This window comes from Oryzias latipes, chromosome 12 (genome assembly GCF_002234675.1).
Source record: "Oryzias latipes chromosome 12, ASM223467v1".
Classification (NCBI taxonomy): Eukaryota; Metazoa; Chordata; class Actinopteri; order Beloniformes; family Adrianichthyidae; genus Oryzias; species Oryzias latipes.
Genome location: NC_019870.2, coordinates 439,622 through 461,484, shown reverse-complemented (window position 1 = coordinate 461,484; position 21,863 = coordinate 439,622). Strand labels below are relative to the sequence as shown.

Genomic DNA, 21,863 nt, shown 5'->3' with positions numbered 1-21,863 from the left:
GACATTTATGAAGTTCTATTCAGTTTTATTTATGTAGTCCAAAGTCACAACAACCGTCGTCTCAATGGCTTCATATGGTGACAACCATCAAATCATGAAAACGTAGAATTCAAAAAGAGAAACAGACTAAACTAAACTAACATCTCTGCCCACAGACTCTCCTTCTCTGTGAGGAAAAACTCCCAAAAAAACTCAGGGGGGTCCACATGAAGGAGGGGTCCTCCCCCAGGACGGACAGATGTACCAGAACTCTCAGAGAGAATTAGCTTATCCAACTCTACAACTACATGTTTGAATAGTCCAGCAGACGAGCTTCATCCAGATGGAGTTGGGGGGCGGGGGGTTGCTGGTGGCGCCAGGCGAGCCAGAGGGGGGGTTCACAGTCAAGTGTAGGAGCAGGAGCAGAGAGGAGCCATTTATAAAAGAATTTCAGATTAAAAGTGCATTTCTGAGTTTTCTTTGCCGTTTGACAAAGATCATGTTTGGGACGTAGAAAATACATGGGGGGGGCTCCTTTCTCTGGCTGTCAGTGACAGGAAGGGGGGCGGGGGTGAGCCACGCCAACAGTCCCGCCCACATCTCAGAGGCGAATTTCTGATGAACTGATATCATAGAAAGCGACACACAGGTTGGATTTAGGCTGAAAACGGCGTCATCATCGGTAAAAAACATCAGAAGACGATCGGAGCAGAACATTAACCCTTGTGCTATCTTAGATGACCCCCCCCCCCCCCCCCCGTTCCATTGACATGTTCTCCCTACCATGACAAAGGTGGATAAAGGTGGAAAGATTTCATGTAATCCATGGACACCAGTGAAGATCACAAATCATTGAAGAAAAAAGGTTCAGAGCACTGTCTAGTGGGTCTAGATGACCCCACTCCCAACGTTAAAGTGCCTAGGATAGAACAAGGGTTAATGAGGAAATGAGAGTTGTTTGTCCTTGGAGTGGGTTCTCATGCAGGAACATGAACCAAACACAGGAGACCAGAGCAGAAGGAACCAAATTTTTTATTCAGGAAACAAAACAACCACATAAATTCAGCTAAAGGGCACAGAAACCTGAACCAGGACCAGCAGAGTCCAGAACATGTTCCAACAAAAAGCAGCTGAGGTGTAAGCGCCAATCTGGAACCAGAACCAAAACTCAACTCGCTGGGGTTCTGGGATGTTCATCTGTAACCCCCTCACTCACCCAACAACAGCAGGGATAGGCCCCAGCAACACAGTGACCCTGAATGGAGTTATGTGGTCGAATGCTAAGCCAGTTCCTGCTAAAACAAGGAATTGGTGCTGCCACCTACTGCTGGAAGCTGCAAATGCAGGATGATGACCGTAAAAGGAGTTAATTCAGGATAACGTTCCCAGTTAAAGCAGGTCCTCTGGACTCAAACCGGAACCAGGAACTCTGGCTGACTCCCGTCTCGATCCCACCCCCAGGCTGACAGGTGAGCCCCTCCTCAGAGGATCCAGGTAATGATCCTCAGCATCAGAACAATTAACCTGCACGTGTTCTGCCGCCCGCGGAACAATGTTCCCTCTCATCCGTGACCAGGAGCAGCTCCTCGTCCCCAGACACTCCTTATCGCAGCCTGCAGGCGGGAGATAACACCCCCACTCATGTCTGTGGGAGGCGTGGGCGCCCGACACGTGTTCCTGTGCTAATCTGCTGCAGAGCAGCACCACCCGAGAGCCCATCCATGAGCTCTTCAGAGGCCGAGGATCCAGGCAGGAGGAGGGGGAAGAAGAGAGACAACAGGTGGAGACCAGACGCAACAGGTGGAGCAGCAACAGGTGGAACAGCAACAGGTGGAGCAGAAACAGGTGGAACAGCAACAGGTGGAGCAGAAACAGGTGGAACAGCAACAGGTGGAGCAGCAACAGGTGGAGCAGAAACAGGTGGAGCAGCAACAGGTGGAGCAGAAACAGGTGGAGCATTAACAGGTGGAGCAGCAACAGGTGGAGCAGAAACAGGTGGAGCAGAAACAGGTGGAGCAGAAACAGGTGGAGCAGAAACAGGTGGAGCAGAAACAGGTGGAGCAGCAACAGGTGGAGCAGAAACAGGTGGAGCAGAAACAGGTGGAGCAGCAACAGGTGGAGCAGAAACAGGTGGAGCAGAAACAGGTGGAGCAGCAACAGGTGGAGCAAAAACAGGTGGAGCAGAAACAGGTGGAGCAGCAACAGGTGGAGCAGAAACAGGTGGAGCAGAAACAGGTGGAGCAGCAACAGGTGGAGCAGAAACAGGTGGAGCAGAAACAGGTGGAGCAGCAACAGGTGGAGCAGAAACAGGTGGAGCATTAACAGGTGGAGCAGCAACAGGTGGAGCAGAAACAGGTGGAGCAGCAACAGGTGGAGCAGAAACAGGTGGAGCAGAAACAGGTGGAGCAGAAACAGGTGGAGCAGAAACAGGTGGAGCAGCAACAGGTGGAGCAGCAACAGGTGGAGCAGAAACAGGTGGAGCAGAAACAGGTGGAGCAGCAACAGGTGGAGCAGAAACAGGTGGAGCAGCAACAGGTGGAGCAGCAACAGGTGGAGCAGAAACAGGTGGAGCAGAAACAGGTGGAGCAGCAACAGGTGGAGCAGAAACAGGTGGAGCAGAAACAGGTGGAGCAGCAACAGGTTGAGCAGAAACAGGTGGAGCAGAAACAGGTGGAGCAGCAACAGGTGGAGCAGAAACAGGTGGAGCAGCAACAGGTGGAGCAGAAACAGGTGGAACAGCAACAGGTGGAGCAGCAACAGGTGGAGCAGCAACAGGTGGAACAGCAACAGGTGGAGCAGAAACAGGTGGAGCAGAAACAGGTGGAGCAGAAACAGGTGGAGCAGCAACAGCCTCCACATTTTCAGAGATCTGCGACAGAACATTCAGAGTCTTTGAGGATCTAAAGTTGAACTGGAGAAAATTAGGGAAAACAGAGAAAAAACATGAAAAATAAAAAAACAAAAAATCTAAAAAAAACTTAAGAACCAGCGTGTGAAGCTGCAGGAGGAAGCAGACGGAGGCGTAAAGTCCGGATCCTCTTTATTATCCGACTACACAGAAACATGTGACCCCACCCCCCACCGCCTGGAACTCTGGGGGCCTTCGGCTGACCTCATGACACCAATAGAGGTGAGCCAGAGTTTCAGCAGCTGTGGAGCACAGAGGTGGAGGCTTGATGATGAGGGTTGACTGTGGCTATCAGAATCTCAGATTCTGCTGATTCCAGAGTTTTTTAAGGTTCTGCCTGTTTGGATTTTGAAGTAAAAAACAAAGAAAGTTCTTCTGCTGAACTGAGGAACACGGATCAAAGCACATCTGGATTTCAGGTTTCCTCTGGATTCTTTTTGTTGTTTTTGTGTGAAAATTCCTTTTTGATATTAATGAAGTTTATTGAAATAAAAGATGAGGAGGTGGGGGAGGACGAAGCTGCTGCTCCTCACATCAGAGTCTGTTCTTCTGTCCTGAACTTTCACGACCTTCATCTGCAGCTGCAGCTGCTTGTGTCTGCGTGAGGATGAAGAGGATGAAGAGGAGGACTTTGGATCCAGAAAAGACAGAGGTTGGAATCAGTCTGCTTTCTGAGGATGAGGAAGATCTTTCGTTTGCGCGGCTGCTGGACTCAGAAACCGCATAATCCACAGGGAGCGCGCGGGCCGGAGGGGGGCGGGGGGGGGCGAACACGATTAATTTAATGGAGGTAAAATTCTGACATTTAAAAGGATTTGGATTTCGGTTTTACTTGTTTAAAAATGTGTCACGAAGAACTCAATCCACAGATTCCTCCTTGGATTTCACGAGGATGAAATCTGATCTCCAGAGCGCGCGGACAAACCCGCGCGGCTCCGAGCTTTGGACGCACAATTTCCTTCAACCGGTCATCAAATACACGACAAAGGAAAGTAATAACAAATATCCCTAACTAACCAAAAAAAAAAAAAAAAAACATTTAAGCGCGCGTGACCGGGCGCACGAGCGCCTTCCTCACAGAAGAACGGCATGTTTTTGTGTGAAATGATGAATTTAGTTCCGATCATCAACAAAAAACAAAGAACATAAATATCATCTTTACTCTTACAGAGCTAAAAATAACCGTTGTAATAAAAATAATAATTAATAATAGTAATGATAATAACAATAATAATAATAATACTCATAATAATAATGATAATAATATAATAATAATAATACATTTGCCTCTTATTTCAATTTAATTCAATTGAATTCCATTTTACTTATAAAGCCCAAATAAACAACAACAGTCGTCTCAATGGGCTTCTTATCGGTAATTAAATAAGTGTAACATAAAATCAAAAGGATCATAAATTCGTGGAATTCAAAAGAGAAAATACTAAAATGAACTAACAAACCGACTAAACTAAACTGCCCCCCCCCCTTAGACCCCCCTTCTCTGTGAGGAAAAACGGATTCCGGAAAAAACGAAGTCGGAGTCAAATATTATCAGAACATCCGCCGCGTGACTTTGAGCCCAAGGATGAAAAATGTTTCAGGTTAAAATCTTCCGGGACATTTCCCGGTTTGCTTTCACGTGCACGGTGAACCGGCAGAATCGGTTCCGTGGGTCTAGAACCCTCAGCTCCTCATCTAGAACCCATAACAGGCTAAAACAGAAACTGTTAAAGGAAAAAATAGTAATTTTGTTTTTGCACAATTTATATTTTCACAGGTTTTGGTAAAAACGTGTTCCGGTTCTAAACAACTGATCCAATCCAGCAAAGCTGCTGGCGCGCAGAGCGGAACCACCAGAACCGTCTGGCCTTAAATTAAAACTCCGACAATCACATTTTTCAGGAAAAACTGGATCGGTTCTCCGCCGGTGTTCCGTTTGGATCGGAACCGAAAGAAACAGATTTGTGTTAAAAAAAAACAAACCAAAAACATGAAAAGAATCAACTTCGGGGTTTTATTAAATAAAAGTGCTTTACATGAAGCTGCGCGTGCCTCCGCGCACGCGAGAACCGAGGCGTGCTGCGTTCACGGACCGCAGAGTTCGTATTTACAGGAAAGTGGCGGCTTCGGTGTCGGAACCGGTCCGGGTTCGGACCGTGGAGTCAGTGAAAAAACAAGAGTGAGAACTCCCGCGTCTCACGAGCTGTCTGTCTCCGACGTGAGCGCGTGCAGCGCGGGCCCCGGTTTGTGCTTCCTCAGCAGCTGCGTGATCTTCTCGTCGTCCGAGTTCGGGTCCAGAGGCTTGTTGTAGTCCTCGTCCTCGTCCTCGTGCTCGTGCTCGTGCTCGGACGCGCCCTTCAGCCGCTCCGTCTCAGAGTCCTGCTTCTTCTTGGCCGAGGCCATCTCCGCCGCGTGCTTCTTCCGCCACTTGGTCCTCCGGTTCTGGAACCACACCTGACACGGACACACGCACGCGTCAGAACCTCAGGCGTTTATACTGAACAGAATCTGGATCAGTTTAACGCGCACGTGCGTGAGGAGAGGAAACAATAATTAAAAAAAAACCCAAAAAATAAAATAAACCAAATGTATTAATTATAAACTAATTCTTTCAGTTTAAATTAAAAAAAACAATATTTGTAAATCATTGACATTTTTATTTGAGCATTTAATTATTTAAATAATGCTTAAAAAGCGCGCGCGGATGTTTTTAGAAAAAAATCTTGACGAGGTCATTTTGTTGTTGTTGGTTAATTGCGTGCTCGTGGCGTGTGCGCGTGTCGGGGCTCACCTTCACCTGGCTCTCCGTCATCCCCAGGGAGTACGCCAGGCGCGCGCGCTCGGGCCCCGCGAGGTACTTGGTCTGCTCGAACGTCTTTTCCAGCGCGAAGATCTGCTGTCCCGAGAAGGTGGGCCGCGTGTGCTTCCGCTTCCCGTCCTTGTCCAGCAGAACCGAGTTCTGATCTGCAAGCCAACAGAACCGGCACGCTTTCAGACAGAACTCCACATTTCTCACATCATTCTAACACCGGGAATTCCCGCGTCTACTCTCTGGGGAGGGGGGCACACTTACGGGGGGAGCACGCGAACCGGGCGTCCCGCCAGTGCGGACTCTGCATGACTCCCGGCCAGAAGATCGGGGTTCGGCCCGGCAACTCCGCCAGCGGCTTTGGGTACCGGGCCACCGCCACCGCCGCCGCTCCAGGGCTGAAGTACAGTCCGGGGGGGGGCGGAGGGCTGAGGCTGCTGAACCGGGGCAGTCCCGACAGGATCCCCGCCGCAGGGGCGGCGGCGCCACCGGCGGACGGCCGGTTGAGGATGTCGTTGATGCCGTGGGGGGTGGCGGAGGAGCACTGCTGGGGGGAGCCGAGGCCGGACGACAGCGAGGAGGAGCTCTTGATGCTGGGGGAGGACGCCGCCATGCCGCCGGGGTTCGGGGAGGTGGTGGCCGGGGAGGTGGAGGAGGCGGGTCCGGGGGAGGACAGCGGGTAGGCCGGGTACAGGGGGGTCTTCATCTCCGCCATGCTGTGCAGAGCGGCCAGGGGGGGGCTGCTGAGGAGGAAGGCGCTCTGTCGGGACCCGTCCATCGGACCCACAGCTAACATCACGGGAGGGGGGGACACTACCGCGGCCGGCGCTCCGGGCCGAACATCCCCGCAGGTTCCGAAAGGCTCCGCTGACAGACCGGGTCCAGGTCCGGCTCCGGTCCGGGCCGCGTTCTGATCCGTCCTGCAGCCTGCGCCGGGTCCTAAAGACGAGTCCGGGCTGCGGGTCCAAACTTTCAGGGAGGGACGCGCAGAATTGGGGGGGTGGAGGAGGCGGGGAGAGTCTGCGGAAGGATTGGACCGACGGATCGTGACGTTGCCCATCCAGCGGAAAGGGCTCATGCTGATTGGCTCAAGGCCCGGTTCTGATTTGAGGAGGGGGGGGGGGGTCAGGTACCACGAACAGAAAAAGATGAAGTTGATCCGAAAATGTATCCAGAAAGTTTCACAACGGAAACGTGATCCACAGAAGATCACCCCAACAGAACCAGAACCTTTTATTCTAGAACTTTAACTGAGGAGCAGAAAGGAGCGAATTTATGACAGAAACAAAATCCAAGAAACAAACGAAGTTTAGCTGAAAAGATCCAGATTATTGGATGAATTCTTTAACAATATTCATCATCAATATAACGATTTATTATTATAACAATAATAATGAATATAATAATAATAAATATAAAATAAACACATAAGAAGATAATAATAATAATGTAAGTAAATTAAGTTCATGATTCTTGACATGAATTCATTTAAAAAGGCCTATTAAATGCGACCATCATGTAGTTTATTTAACTACACTATTATTAAAAAATATATATTTTATGGAGATTAATATCAAACAATAAAATTAAATATTTTATTTTACCAATAAACATTGAAAAAAAACAATAACTAAAAAGCTTGTTTTGCCATAAGTACATATACATGTTTTAATGTATACGTATTTATATATAAACATATCTATATGTTTATATATATAAATGTTTGTATATATCATGTTAGATAAAAATACACACACATACATATATGAAAAGATATATTAAAGTCTATACACATATATATATAGAGAGAGGTAGATATAGGCTATATAGCCATACCCTGCGGCAGACTGGCTACCTGTCCAGGTGTCCCCTGCCTTCCTCCACAAGTGGCCGGGATAGGCTCCAGCAGCCGCATGACCCCGAAACTGAATAAACGGAAGAAAATGAACGAAAAAAAAATCCATATATGTTTGTATGTGTATATATATATATACACACGTATAGATATCTATATCCATATTGATATATGTGTAGCTATATTGATATAAGTGGACTATAATATAAACTAAACTGATTCCCGCCACACTTTCGGTTTTTCTTTGATGTCGTTGAAAACGGTCGTTAGTTTAAATACTTTTTAAAAATCCCGGTTTCCGTAGAAGCTACAAATATTATTTTAAAGCCAGAAATGTCTTTTTTGTTGTTAAAACACAAACATCCATCAGAGGCGTCTTAAGGCAAAGGGACGGAACCGACCAGCGGATGAATTCCCGCCAGAGTTCGGCTGCTGGTTCCGTCGTTCCAAACGTCCTGACTTCACTTTTAGGGGTTGAATTGTTTACTTTAAATTTACCGGAACCAGAAACCGATCGGGATCGTTAATGCCGGTGATCTGTTTCTCTACAACCTGGAGCTGCATTGAAATCTGGTTCCGTCTTCATTGAACTTAAACTGGACCCTCAACACCTACGAAAGCTCGTGCGCATGCGCAGTCTAGACCCCTCGCGGGCAGTGAAAGACGAAGCAGCAGCGATGTCACGGCGCCCCCGTGTGGCCGAGGCCTGCAAAGACACGCGCTTCCGGTCCACAGCGGTGTCCTTCACTGCTGTTCAGACAGAACCCCTCACAGAACCACGCTTCGGGTTCAGAACAGAACCGGGACGGGCTCCTGCTGCGCGTCCACGTGCAGCCTTCATGCAGATGGGGGGGGGGGGGGTTTATGATCAGACAGGGCCCGCCTGCTGCATAAGAACATCACCGTTACCATGACGACACGTTTCCCAGTGTTGTCCCAGTATACAAGCACCAAACACAGAACGCTAGAAATTTCCCAGAAGTCTCTGAAAAACCAGCGTTATGCATCCCCACTGATCGGCGAGCATAGACCACAATGCATTGCTTCAGAACAACTTTTACCACAAAAAGTATTTAATAAACCAAAGTTTTCATTCTGAGAAGACGGACTCATGAATAAACGTCTCACTGATATCCATGTGTACACCCCATGAAATCGATGACATCATACCTGCCGTTTGGCGAGCGTGACGGTCCAAACGGCTGACAGGTTCTTCACACATACAGAAAGAAATGCAAAAGAACTCAATGGTGTCCTTGAAACCTTTGATCTAATTCAGCATGTGAGCTGCCCCACCCACAGCAGAGGCCACACTCTGGACCTGCTCATCACAAAGGGGGTTAATATTTACAATGTCAGTGTGGTTGATGTCGCCCTCTCTGATCATTTCTGTGTATTCTTTGACCTGTCTGTTGCTCCCAAACCACCGCCTGGCCCTGCAGTTGTCCAAAGGAGACAAATAAATGAGAGCACTAGGGCACAGTTTGTAGAAATGATAAACCCTGAAAACATCTCTGGTGCCAATGTTGATGAAATGCTGAATTCTGTTACTTCTAGCATCTTGAATGTTCTGGATGCCATTGCCCCTATGAAGGTTAAGTTGAGAAAACATAGACAGAAAGCTCCCTGGAGGAACGATGATCTAGTCAGGGCACAGAAACAACAGTGCCGCAGAGCTGAGCGAAAGTGGCGCAAGTCAAAACTCCAGGTTCATTATGGAATGTATAAGGGGGAGTTGTACGCTTATAACCAGATCTTATGCAGAACAAGGGAAAGGTACTTCTCTGAAATCATTGGAAGTTGCAGCAGCAACTCTCGTGTCCTGTTCACAACAGTTAACAGATTAACTAACCCTCCAACCCAGCTACCAATAGAACTGGTTTGCACACCTAAATGTAATGAGTTTGCTGTATTTTTCAATGACAAGGTTCAGGGCATTAAAAAAGCCATCAACTCCACAACACATATAACTATCGAACGGCCACCTACTCACTCTAAGCTGACTCACTTTGTACCTGTCACTGACCAAACTGTCCAAGAGACCATCACCCGTCTGAGCTCGTCTACATGCTGCCTTGATGTGTTACCCACTAGATTTCTAAAGTCTGTCCTGAACAGTGTGTTGCCATCAATTACTCAAATAGTTAACATGTCTCTTCAATCTGGAATATTTCCAGAGGCCTTAAAAACTGCAGTCATTAAACCTCTCCTGAAGAAAAGCGGTCTTGATCCCACTGTACTGAATAATTACAGACCTATCTCTAATCTGCCATTTTTAGGAAAAGTCCTTGAAAAAGTTGTCTACCAACAGCTCACTGATTTTCTCTTATTAAACAATTCATTTGATGTTTTCCAGTCAGGTTTTAGACCCCATCATAGCACAGAAACTGCTCTTATCAAGGTAACCAACGACATCCGCCTGAACACTGATGATGGCAAAGTCTCTGTCTTAATCCTGCTAGACCTGAGTGCTGCCTTTGATACTGTTGATCATGGGATCCTTTTGCAAAGACTCCAAGACTGGGTTGGCATCTCTGGATCTGCCCTAAGTTGGCTCAAGTCTTATCTGGAAGACAGGAAATATTTTGTTGAAATTGGGAGTTGTGTCTCAGACTACATGGCCTTGACTTGTGGTGTGCCCCAGGGATCGATCCTGGGACCCCTTCTGTTCAACCTCTACATGCTGCCACTAGGGCAGTTAATACGCAGTAATAACATATCTTATCACAACTATGCAGATGATACTCAGATCTATGTGTCACTGACAACAGGTGAATATGGGCCGGTGGATTCACTCAGCCACTGCCTCCAACAGATCAGTGCGTGGATGCAGAACAACTTTCTCCAGCTAAATTCAAACAAGACCGAAGTTATTATTTTTGGCCCACAGAAACAAAGAGAAAGTCTCAGCAGCTACCTTCATTCTCTGTCTCTTAAACCCTCAAATCAAGTCAGAAATCTAGGGGTAATCATGGACTCTGACCTGAACTTTAACAGCCATATCAAGTCAGTAACATCAGCGGCATTTTACCACCTGAAAAACATTGCCAAAATCAAAAACATAGTGTCAAAGCCAGACCTGGAGATACTTATTCATGCATTTGTCTCCAGTAGGTTAGACTACTGTAACGGCCTGCTCACCGGCCTCTCCAAACGAGCTGTAAAACAGCTTCAGTACATCCAGAATGCTGCTGCTCAGGTCCTGACCAGAACCAGGAAGTATGATCACATTAGTCCTGTGCTCAGGTCTTTGCACTGGCTCCCTGTACCTCAAAGAATAGACTTCAAAGCAGCTCTGCTTGTGTACAAGTCTCTCCATGGCCGAGCACCAAAGTACATCTCTGACATGTTAGTGCCATATGAACCATCTCGTACTCTGAGGACCTCAGGGGCCGGCCTCCTGTTGATTCCCAGAGTCAGAACTAAACAAGGGGAATCAGCGTTTCAATATTCTGCAGCTAAAATCTGGAACAGCCTCCCTGAAGTCGTAAGACAGGCCTCTTCTGTGTTCATGTTCAAATCTAGACTTAAAACATTTCTGTTTAGCCGTATATGACTGAAAGGTCCTACCTGCACTTTTCTTTCCTTTCCTTCCTTTATTTTTTAAATCAATTTTCAAATTTTCTCTTTTCTTTTAAAGTAAATTTTACGTTGATTATTTCTATGATGTATTGTGATTTTAATGCATTTTTCTGTTTTGTGAAGCACCTTGAATTACTTTGTGTACGAATTGTGCTACACAAATAAACTTGCCTTGCCTTCACACAGGTTCAAACCATTTGAAACTCACAGCAAAGGATTGTGGGAGTGAATATGGCTCTCAGAGGGGCGGGGCTTAATAACAGTCAGACCAGGCTGTGCTTTGAGCAGAACTTTATTCAGAGTCACTCGCGGGCCATCAGCTTCTGCTTCTTCAGCTTCTTCTGGGACACCTGCAGACAGAGAACGGGTCAGCTTCTGGCGGGACAGGCAACACGCTTCGCCGCGGCGCCTGGGCTGCTCAGGTCAGAAGTTGTTTTCATGGAGAATCCAAAGGTGTCCTAAGAGGTCATCACTGCAGCGCGCGGCGGGAAGCGGCTCTGAGCGCGCTCACAACTCACCTTCTTCTTCTGGGCCACCTCCTCCTCCGGCTTGGGGACGATCTGCTCCTTCTCGGTGAGGATCATCTCGATGTGGCACGGCGAGCTCATGTAGGGGTTGATGCGGCCGTGCGCGCGGTACGTGCGCCGCCTCATCTTGGGCGCTTTGTTCACCTGAATGTGCTCGATGACCAGCGAGTCCACGTCCAAACCCTGGAACCACAACAGGAACCGTCAGCTGCAGGAGGTTCTGCAGGAACCCAGGACCGTCTCAGCTGCAATCTGAGAAACGCGTGGCCGTGCCAGCGCAGCGTTGCCATGGCGACGCTGGTCCAATTAGGTCACAGACGTTTGTAGGGCCATGACCGACTTGTAGCAGAGGGTATAAACTGGTAGACCCCGCCCCCTGGCGTTCCACAGACTGCTACAGAGAACCAAACAACTGTTTTATTGGTCAGAACAGTTCTGACCCCGAACCGGGTCAGAACTGTTCTGACCAATAAAACAGTTGTTTGGTTCGACCAATCACAGTTCTGACCCCTTCGACCAATCACAGCATCTCTACTGCAAACATGACGACCGTTTCATTTGGTTGGAGTCTTAAATAAACCAGTTTCATATTGGGGGGGGGGTCCCCACACTCACTCAGTCCAGCTCTCTATACAGTCTGACTATGTCAGCTGTCACTCACTATCCTGACGCAGCGGTCATGTGACGTGTGGGCGGGGCTCACCTTCAGCTCGGCGTTGCTCTCGGCGTTCTTCAGCATGTGCAGCAGGAACTCGGCGCTCTTCTTGGGCCAGCGGCCCTGGGTCCAGTCAAACTGCTTGGCCTGTGGAGAACATCAGAGTGAAGTCGCTGCTCCTCCCACCGGGCGGAGCTCCTCCCACCGGGCGGAGCTCCTCCCACCGACGCACTGCTCAGCTTTCTTTCGTCTTTTCATCTTTATTCCAAAGGTGTCCTAAGAAGGTCATCACTGCAGCGCTGCAACCGAGCGTCCGCACAGAGCCCGCACTCACCTGAGCGCAGCGGCCCACGCCGCCGTTGTAGCGCCGGAAGGGGACGCACTGTCGCTTGACGACGACGTCCCTCAGGTACTTGTTGGCCTTGCGGATGTGCATGCCTTTGATGGCCTGAGCCGTCTCCCGGGTGTTCTGTTCAGGAGAGAGAGGAGTGGGAATGGACCAAACTAAGACCATCTGCTTGCCTGTGGGCTCAAACCCACAAGACAGACACTCCACCCCTGGGCCGGCTCCACTCCGAGGAGCATGCTCAGTTTAAACGGTTCTAAAGAGGGGCGGGGCCACCGTGCCCTTTCAGGTCAGCTAATCACTGAGGGTCATGTGACTTCCTGATCCCACACCCCTCCTTCCAGAACCGAGCCTCGGGTCAGAGGGAGGTCTAGAACTCTTCTAGAGACGCTGGTTTCCGGTCCATTGAGGAACCATGTTTCCATGTTAACAAAGGAAACTGAGCTCAGATACTGAACAGTAGAACCTTTAGAATTCTATCAGACCCAATCTGTGTGTTTCTGAATAAAGTCTTGATCAGGGTAACCATCATAGAGGTTCTATCACATCCAGTTCTACGTGTACATTACAACAGTGGTTCCCAACCCACGGACCGGTACTGGTCCATGGGCCACTTGGTACCGGGCCGCAGACAAAAAGAAATCCATACGGTAACTGTTTATTTTCTGACTCTTATTTTGAAAAACTGCCGGACTCTGTTCACCACATCTTTTCTCAACGCCTCACGTGACCTTCAGGTGTGGCTCAGACCGCCAAGTCTGCAGCTCAAAGCCCACGAGAGCAAAAATGTATTTGGAAAGTGTCTTTGGGGACAAAAAGAGTCGGACTGAAAAACCCAACAAGGACCATAAACTAGAAGTTTCCAGAACAAACTAGGAGTTTTATGGAGACACTTGATCTCCTGGAGCAGACGCCGCTCCGCCTAACGCAGTGACCGATTCTCCAGTCCAGATCCAGAGGATTCATGTTCAGAAAATCCACCTGAACATCAGATGGTTCACTTCATCTGACAACCTAAAAAGTTGGTCATTGCTAGGCGCTAGCCGCTAGCCCGTAGGCGCTAGCCCGTAAACATTTAACAGATTCAGATGAATCTGTCGACCTGCTGAAGACGTTTGAGGAAACTTGTCGTACAGAGATTTAGGGAGAATTAGGCAGCAGCTAAGAAAGTTAGTGCAGAAAGTGTTCCTGTGATAAAAATTCACAGAATCATGTAAAAACTAAACATGTTAAATGTTTCTGCTCTGAGCCGTGATCAGACTCTGAGTTCTCAGTGTTTTAATGCTGTTCTATGAAAATACATTTATTGACACGTAACTATTTACATTCAGCAAATCTCACCTGAATTATTTATTAAACTTTTAAAGTCGTCTGATATTTTCAGAACTAAATAAATAAAAACCAGTTTAGGTTCCGTTTGGACCGGCCCGTGGAAAGCCCGACACTAAACCGGTCCCAGCCTGAAGAGGACCACTGCATGAGACCCACTGGACCTCAAACTGTCTGCATGTTCAGTTGTCAATTAAGTTTTCTTTAAAAAAAATGTTTCTGCTCCATCAGCTGGAATTACACGACCCAAACACAGCTGGCCTATCAGAACCGGGTCTTACCTTGAAGTGGACCCGCAGGTTGGAGCCCCTGGCCTTACACGCTGAAAAACAGAGCAGACGTTACCGCACAGCCCAGATCTTCATGAAATCCATCATCACAGCCGCAGAATCGAGCCCGAACCCCCTTCAGATACTCACATTTCGTGGGGTTCTCGGGGTCTAGAGAGTAGCGGACCATTTTCAGACACCTGCGGAACAGAAACGACACGTTCAAACACAGAACCGGAACCGGGCCGACTTCAGCTAAAACATTCCCCGTGAGCCTCTGTGCGTTCTCCGGCTCACAGCTTAAAACCCATCAGAACCAGTTCACCCTGCAGGCGGTAAAATCTTCAAAATACTCCGACTCTGCGAACCGAACCGCCAAGACTAAAAACCCACTTCTAACCGAACAACATGGCGGAGCAGCGTTAGCATGAAGAACCCGAGAAACCGTCAACAGCAGAACCCGCGGTTCTGCACACAAACTACAGTGTTGAGATCATCATCCCGAACGTTCTGGACCGAACACCGAAGATTAAAAAGGAGGATGGCGCGAATTAGAGGCAGATTAGCGACAGATTGAGATGAGAGGAGAAGGACAGCGCTCCCACCTCTGAGGCCGCACAGGAAAGAGGAAGTCCCGCGTGCGCAGCTCCTCCTGTTGTTCAGGCTGCCAGAAGCACCGCCCCCTGCCGGCCGGGAGGAGGACGCTCTGCAGTAACGCAGCCCCGCCGACAGAGGGCGTTCCAACCATGAAAACCAATGAGTTCTTTCGCTAGAGGAGACATCACGTGGTTGAAGATGGAGGTCTTCAAGCCATAGACTCTAACAGCCTTAATGGCACCTTAAAAATAAACTGGTTAAAATCGTTTATTATAAATCTAAATAGTATTTGGTTCATTGTTCCTAATAAAATATTTTCCCGCCTAGGAGGGATCCAGTTTTTACTCAGTTGTGATTTTGACAATAAGAAACTTCCCATTCAAGTTCTCCTGTAATGAAAACTCATTCCAGTCCAGACAACACTCCTCTATGGAACTGCAGATACGTCACTGTTAGAAACAAATCCATCTGTGTTCCAACATGGTTTGAAATGGAATTTGGTCTTTAATGCATCTTCTTAATGACGATGCTTCTCTCATGTCTGTTGATGATTTCACAGCTAAATATGGTTCACTAACAAATAGAAAAGATGTTGAAAACATTATTAAGGCCATTCCTCAGAATGTTGTAAATCAGTTTCTGATCTGTTTCATGATGTCATCTACAGACGTCCTCCTGTCCCCAAGATTCTGATTAATGGACACAACATAGCGACGTCCAACCCCCCCAACCGTCAAATCAGAGAATATTTGAATGAAACGTCCTTTCCCTACATCTTATTATCTAATTATATGACCCAATATTTTAACATTTCAGAAAAGAAACAAATAGGAAATATTTCAAACCCCCCATCCCTCCTAAAGCCAAGTCCACTTTCAAACCTTTTCAGGTATTTATCCATCCAAGGAATTATTAAGAAAACGGTTTGGAATCCTGAAAACTGTTGTTCTGTTTGTCACGATGACATTGAAACGACTGAGCATCTTTTCTTTGAATGTTTTTATTCTGAATGTTGTAATTATTTTGGGTAAATTCTATATGCATAAATGTCGATTCCTTAAAATCAAACCATATTTTTCTACGTTTCATAAAGAACTCTGCTCTTTTTTTCATCCGTCATGGAAAACAAACTTGCTATGGAACTTCAAAGTATCGTTTGTAACCGTCAACTTTTTGAAAACCGCCTAAGTTAAGAATCATTCAAATGTTTATGTAAACCCCCCCCCCCTTTTTATTTATTTGTTTTATTTATTTATATATTTATTTTATTTTATTTTTTATTTTAATGTCTTGTATTTATTTTTTTCTGTATTATTGGTAAAAATGTTACTTTATTTTATTCTGCATTTGTTGTTTGTACATGTCCAGGACTTTTTTCGATGTTTCTATACTTTGCATAATTGTATACAATTGTCTCAAACTGTTAACCTCAAAAAAGGAGACATCACGTGGTTCCTCGTGGGAGGAGCCAAAAACCAGGAGTCCCAGAGTGTCTCTGAAGCTGCAGACCCACATCCACCTCTTGGCCTTCCCCTGTGGGCAGGACGCCACGCCACAGACTAGCAGTGCAGCTGTTTTTACCCAGCTCTCCGCCTGCCTGCACAGTCTTCACGACTCTGTTAAAGAAACGTCAAACCTTTCCTGCAGGAGGCCAGCATGGAGCAGGAGCCCCCACCGAAACGTTGCACCGCCACAGATCTCTGTGTTCGCTGACCAGCAGGCTACAGAGGCGGCACAGTCACGCTTTGCAAGCAGAGAGCAGCTGCCTTTATTCATGCTCTCAAAGGCCCAGAGCCCCGTCTGTCCCGTACAGGGAAGCCCTGTCGAACCGCCGCGTCCTCCCCAGCTCCACCCAGAGCAGAGGGCCTCACTCAGCGGTGCAGCAGAGCCTGGAGCAGGAGGAGGAGGAGCACGGGCTCCTGGAGGCCCAGCTGGGGAAGGTGCGGCTGGAAAAGGAGAACCAGCTGGAAGCGCAGCTCGCGGCGGCTCTGGGGGGGAGCCCAGACTCGCAGACAGCGGCAGCAGGCGGACCCCCGCCAAACCACCAGGAAGCAGAGGCGGAGCAGAGCCCCGCGGGGCAGCAGACGACGGCTCTCTGCACCAGCCTGGTTGGAATGTTGTGCACCACCCCTGCAGTCCCGGCAGCAGCTGATAAAGTCCCTTCATGTGCAGAGTGGGGGAGCTCACCACGCAGCTCCAGATTTCACACAGCAAAGCTGTGCACTTTCACTCCCAGTGAAGCTTTGGCCAAGAGATGAACTATTGCAGGAAAGGCCAGAGAGACTCTGAGTGAAGACGCCAAACTGACAAACCAGAAGATCACTCACAGGATGAGCTGGCCTCGACCACGAGGAGCTACGAGGAGCAGCTGAGCATGATGAGCGACCACCTCTGCAGCATGAAGGAGACCCTGAGCAAGCAGAGGGAGCAGATCGACACCCTCAAGCTGGGCAGCAAGGTAAACACCCAAAAGAACAAGAGCCGCTCTGCTCTGCATGAGGGGAGAAGATGCTGACGTGAAGCTCCCAGGCAGCCTGTGGACACCAACACGGGACGTCCACAGGAGCTCCATCTTCTCACCACCTGGAGGCAAAACCTCTTTCACGTCAAAGGTTCTGGTGGAAACGGTTTCTGAACTTCTGCCCCGGGGACATTTCCTTAGAGGGAGATGAAGAGCTGAAAGAAGTGAAGTTCATCCAGACTGGAAGACCAAATCCTGTTCATGTGTTGTCTGTGATGGAGGAAATGCAAACATGGCTGTGGCTGCATGTGAGCAGTTTTTGTGCCACGGCGACTCCAAACCGTCCGGAACCTTTTGGGTTGGATCTCATTTGACGGCCTTAGTTTGGGACGTTCCAGGGTCTCTTAGGGTCTCTGTGCCCTAGAATCAGGAAAAGAGAGTCCCAACGTGGGTCCTTCACTCTATTGGGAGGAGGAAGAGCATAAAAAGAGGCTTTTCTGACATGATGAAGCTTGTGACTAAATCCTTTTGTCTTCAGTTGCTCTGCAGCAAAGCAAGAGTGGAAGAGCTTTCGATCTAAAAGATGTCATTGTTCTGTTTCACTGAGACGCAGAAATCTTTATTCTACACTCTGTTCTTGTTTTAATTACATTGTTTGTGTCTGCAATAACAAGTTAGTTTTCTGAATCATGTCGGAGAGATTTAAGCGTAAACAAGTTGTGAGTCACAGCAGAAGGTGGATTACTGTAAATCACCACCTTTGTCTTCTGCGTTCACTCAAGCATCTCGTTTACGACAAAAAAACCTGCCAACACGAGCGGAAACGGCTGGGAAACTTGGATATCACACTGTGTCCAAATAAAAGCACATAGAAATGTGTGTAGCAGAATAAAGACCTTGTTCCAAATGGGAAAAAAAAGAGAGCGCCGCCATCTTGGTGAGGTCCAGTCACTGCTGCAGTGCATGTCAACACATTTTTTACCAGATGCCAGTTCAGTGTTTGGGTTTCAACGGCCAAAATCAGAGAAATGAGTCCATGAAGGAGGAAGGCAGAACATTCACAGGTAGGTATTATAATTCTTATTTTTTACTGCTGGAGGGGCTTCATTAATAGAACACATGTTGACATGCATGATGCTGCAGGGCTGTTATCAACATGCTGCATGATGGACGGATAATTGCTGTCAACATAAATGTAAACTTTATTCAGTTAAACCTATAAACAGCATACTAGGCTGTTATAGTAACAGATTTATACATTTCTGACTCAGTGACTGAACTTTTCTTGCAGGTTTCCAATGGATTCAGACTTAAGGAAGAAGTGGATCTTAGCAATAAAAGATCTAACCCAGATGGATCACTGTGGTACCAACTAGTAATACAGTCTGGATATGTTCAGAACATTTGGAAACCAGTAAATCTATTGTTAACGTTTGGACTCTTTGTTGACTTATTGTCTAGATATTGTTATTAATTATTGACTTATTGTTGGGCCTCTCAAATAATTTAAATTACATGTCAAATAGGTCTAAAACTTCTAAATGTTTAAAAAAATTATTTAAAAAATTCTTTGTAATCATTTTTCAATTTAATTTCATTTTTTCTGCAACTATGCATTTTTCATTAAAGTTTGAGCTTTTGAGGCTGACTGTTTCTGCTTTTTAACAACAACAAATGATGCATGTACATATATGTGTAAATATATGTAAAAAGCTACTCAGATGCCACCAAAGGCTATAGAAATCATTGTCATGTGGGCGCCAACGACCTCACCAAGATGGCGCCGCGCTCCGCCACCGGTGGCCAGGCTTCAGGGCGGGCGTGTCTCCTCTAGCGATGGAACTCATTGATGACCAGAGAAGACAGAGCAGAACTCAAACTGTGGTGGAGGATCCTCCATGAAGCCGAAGTGGACTTTTGTGTGGATTCAGTTTCCAACAAATCTTTTACAGACAACAACCTTTATTACCTCTTTATTACACTGATGTTTTTATTTTTAGTAGATTTCCATATTCAGAAAGCCAAATGCTGGAACTCCAAAGCTAAATGAATGAAGTCATTCAGTCTGTAATATTATCAAACTATCTGATATTTAAAAATATTTAAATGCATTAAACCCCAAAGGTTATTAGATTGATGTTGTATCACATGTAGTTATGCGTCTAAATAGATTGTTTTGTTTGTTCACTCTGCTGTTGTCAATAAAGTCTGAAAAAAAGGATCATCCATGATGAGGAGGATGAAGATACTTTAGTCTGTAACAAACACAAACCTCTGAAGATGCAGCCGTCAGCATGTCGGAACGTTCTTCACGTCAGGAGGACGTCCTGAAAGATCTGCTTCAGGAATTCATCCAGTTCAAAGCGTGAAGAACCTTCAGAGAACCTTGAAAAACTTTCAAGAACCTTCAAAAACCTTCAAAGAACTTTCAAGAACCTCCAGAGAACCTTTCAAAAACCTTCAAGAACCTTCGGAAACCTTCAAAAACCTTCAAAAACCTTCAAAGAACTTTCAAGAACCTTCAGAGAACCTTCAAAAACCTTCAAAGAACCTTCAAAGAACCTTCGGAAACCTTCAAAGAACTTTCAAGAACCTTCAAGAACCTTCGGAGAACCTTCAAAAACCTTCAAAGAACCTTCAAAGAACCTTCAAAAACCTTCAAAGAACTTTCAAGAACCTTCAGAGAACTTTCAAGAACCTCCAGAGAACCTTCAAAAACCTTCAAGAACCTTCGGAAACCTTCAAAAACCTTCAAAAACCTTCAAAGAACTTTCAAGAACCTTCAGAGAACCTTCAAAAACCTTCAAAGAACCTTCAAAGAACCTTCGGAAACCTTCAAAGAACTTTCAAGAACCTTCAAGAACCTTCGGAGAACTTTCAAGAACTTTCAGAGAGCCTTCAGAGAACTTTCAAGAACTTTCGAGAACTTTCAGAGAACCTTTAAGAACCTTCAAAGAACCTTCAGAGAACCTTTAAGAACTTTCAGAGAACCTTCAAGAACCTTCAGAAACCTTCAAAGAACTTTCAGAGAACCTTCAAAAACTTTCAAGAACCTTCAAAGAACTTTCAAGAACCTCCAGAGAACCTTTCAAAAACCTTCAAGAACCTTCGGAAACCTTCAAAAACCTTCAAAGAACTTTCAAGAACCTTCAGAGAACTTTCAAGAACCTCCAGAGAACCTTCAAAAACCTTCAAGAACCTTCGGAAACCTTCAAAAACCTTCAAAAACCTTCAAAGAACTTTCAAGAACCTTCAGAGAACCTTCAAAAACCTTCAAAGAACCTTCAAAGAACCTTCGGAAACCTTCAAAGAACTTTCAAGAACCTTCAGAGAACTTTCAGAGAACCTTTAAGAACCTTCAGAGAACCTTCAGAGAACCTTTAAGAACTTTCAGAGAACCTTCAAAAACCTTCAAGAACCTTCGGAGAACTTTCAAGAACTTTCAGAGAGCCTTCAGAGAACTTTCAAGAACTTTCGAGAACTTTCAGAGAACCTTTAAGAACCTTCAAAGAACCTTCAGAGAACCTTTAAGAACTTTCAGAGAACCTTCAAGAACCTTCAGAAACCTTCAAAGAACTTTCAGAGAACCTTCAAAAACCTTCAAGAACCTTCAAAGAACTTTCAAGAACCTCCAGAGAACCTTTCAAAAACCTTCAAGAACCTTCGGAAACCTTCAAAAACCTTCAAAGAACTTTCAAGAACCTTCAGAGAACTTTCAAGAACCTCCAGAGAACCTTCAAAAACCTTCAAGAACCTTCGGAAACCTTCAAAAACCTTCAAAAACCTTCAAAGAACTTTCAAGAACCTTCAGAGAACCTTCAAAAACCTTCAAAGAACCTTCAAAGAACCTTCGGAAACCTTCAAAGAACTTTCAAGAACCTTCAGAGAACTTTCAGAGAACCTTTAAGAACCTTCAGAGAACCTTCAGAGAACCTTTAAGAACTTTCAGAGAACCTTCAAAAACCTTCAAGAACCTTCGGAGAACTTTCAAGAACTTTCAGAGAGCCTTCAGAGAACTTTCAAGAACTTTCGAGAACTTTCAGAGAACCTTTAAGAACCTTCAAAGAACCTTCAGAGAACCTTTAAGAACTTTCAGAGAACCTTCAAGAACCTTCAGAAACCTTCAAAGAACTTTCAAGAACCTTCAAGAACCTTCGGAGAACTTTCAAGAACTTTCAGAGAACCTTCAGAGAACTTTCAAGAACTTTCGAGAACTTTCAGAGAACCTTCAAGAACTTTCAAGAACCTTCAAAGAACCTTCAGAGAACCTTTAAGAACTTTCAGAGAACCTTCAAAAACCTTCAAAGAACCTTCAAGAACCTTCGGAAACCTTCAAAGAACTTTCAAGAACCTTCAAGAACCTTCGGAGAACTTTCAAGAACTTTCAGAGAACCTTCAGAGAACTTTCAAGAACTTTCGAGAACTTTCAGAGAACCTTCAAGAACCTTCAAAGAACCTTCAGAGAACCTTTAAAAACTTTCAGAGAACCTTCAAAAACCTTCAGAGAACTTTCAAAAACTTTCAGAGAACCTTCAAAAACCTTCAA

At 46.2% G+C, this 21,863-nt stretch overlaps 4 protein-coding genes and 2 non-coding genes across 6 annotated transcripts in view; 2 read left to right on the top strand and 4 right to left on the bottom strand.

Moving 5' to 3' along the window:
- Window positions 1-2,408, top strand: part of LOC111948358 (transcription factor SPT20 homolog) — a 33,831-nt gene extending 31,423 nt beyond the window's left edge. The window contains exons 2-5 of the mRNA XM_023961106.1: window positions 1,441-1,448; window positions 1,556-1,622; window positions 1,676-1,779; window positions 1,941-2,408. Of these exons, the coding sequence (XP_023816874.1) occupies window positions 1,441-1,448; window positions 1,556-1,622; window positions 1,676-1,779; window positions 1,941-2,301 (540 nt within the window). The 3' untranslated portion in view covers window positions 2,302-2,408. The remainder of the gene's footprint in view (window positions 1-1,440; window positions 1,449-1,555; window positions 1,623-1,675; window positions 1,780-1,940) is intronic.
- A 2,472-nt stretch (window positions 2,409-4,880) lies between these two features.
- Window positions 4,881-6,893, bottom strand: nkx6-1 (NK6 homeobox 1). Its single transcript, XM_004084177.4, has 3 exons — window positions 5,961-6,893; window positions 5,679-5,851; window positions 4,881-5,341 (listed from the first exon to the last, which is right to left on the bottom strand). The coding sequence occupies exons 1-3, from the start codon at window positions 6,772-6,774 to the stop codon at window positions 5,084-5,086; spliced, it is 1,245 nt and encodes a 414-aa protein (XP_004084225.3). The 5' UTR covers window positions 6,775-6,893; the 3' UTR covers window positions 4,881-5,083.
- A 4,514-nt stretch (window positions 6,894-11,407) lies between these two features.
- On the bottom strand, window positions 11,408-14,935 carry rpl17 (ribosomal protein L17). The gene is made up of 7 exons (XM_004085437.4): window positions 14,865-14,935; window positions 14,410-14,459; window positions 14,272-14,312; window positions 12,650-12,784; window positions 12,364-12,462; window positions 11,652-11,843; window positions 11,408-11,483 (listed from the first exon to the last, which is right to left on the bottom strand). Exons 2-7 carry the CDS (start codon window positions 14,447-14,449, stop codon window positions 11,436-11,438), a joined length of 555 nt encoding a protein of 184 aa, XP_004085485.3. The 5' UTR covers window positions 14,450-14,459; window positions 14,865-14,935; the 3' UTR covers window positions 11,408-11,435.
- On the bottom strand, window positions 11,547-11,611 carry LOC111948394. Its single transcript, XR_002874386.1, has one exon. It is a non-coding gene; the product is annotated as a small nucleolar RNA SNORD58 (small nucleolar RNA).
- On the bottom strand, window positions 12,546-12,612 carry LOC111948400. Its single transcript, XR_002874392.1, has one exon. It is a non-coding gene; the product is annotated as a small nucleolar RNA SNORD58 (small nucleolar RNA).
- LOC111948357 (nestin-like) lies at window positions 14,668-21,804 on the top strand. Its single transcript, XM_023961105.1, has 4 exons — window positions 14,668-14,680; window positions 16,504-16,964; window positions 17,186-17,314; window positions 19,843-21,804. The coding sequence occupies exons 1-4, from the start codon at window positions 14,668-14,670 to the stop codon at window positions 21,589-21,591; spliced, it is 2,352 nt and encodes a 783-aa protein (XP_023816873.1). The 3' UTR covers window positions 21,592-21,804.
- Window positions 21,805-21,863: the final 59 nt, after the last annotated feature.

Excerpts from the sequence above, each read along its gene's own strand:
- nkx6-1 (XM_004084177.4), bottom strand. The coding sequence starts at position 6,774 with ATGAGCCCTTTCCGCTGGATGGGCAACGTCACGATCCGTCGGTCCAAT. Across the intron at positions 5,852-5,960 it reads CCGGTTCGCGTGCTCCCCCC|ATCAGAACTCGGTTCTGCTG; the intron begins GTAAGTGTGCCC and ends GTTGGCTTGCAG. Across the intron at positions 5,342-5,678 it reads TGACGGAGAGCCAGGTGAAG|GTGTGGTTCCAGAACCGGAG; the intron begins GTGAGCCCCGAC and ends TGTCCGTGTCAG.
- rpl17 (XM_004085437.4), bottom strand. The coding sequence starts at position 14,449 with ATGGTCCGCTACTCTCTAGACCCCGAGAACCCCACGAAAT. Across the intron at positions 14,313-14,409 it reads CCCCGAGAACCCCACGAAAT|CGTGTAAGGCCAGGGGCTCC; the intron begins GTGAGTATCTGA and ends TCTGTTTTTCAG. Across the intron at positions 11,844-12,363 it reads AGAGCAACGCCGAGCTGAAG|GGTTTGGACGTGGACTCGCT; the intron begins GTGAGCCCCGCC and ends TTGTGGTTCCAG.
- LOC111948357 (XM_023961105.1), top strand. Across the intron at positions 16,965-17,185 it reads CGGCTCTCTGCACCAGCCTG|GATGAGCTGGCCTCGACCAC; the intron begins GTTGGAATGTTG and ends GATCACTCACAG. Across the intron at positions 17,315-19,842 it reads CCCTCAAGCTGGGCAGCAAG|AGAACCTTCAAAAACCTTCA; the intron begins GTAAACACCCAA and ends AAGAACCTTCAG.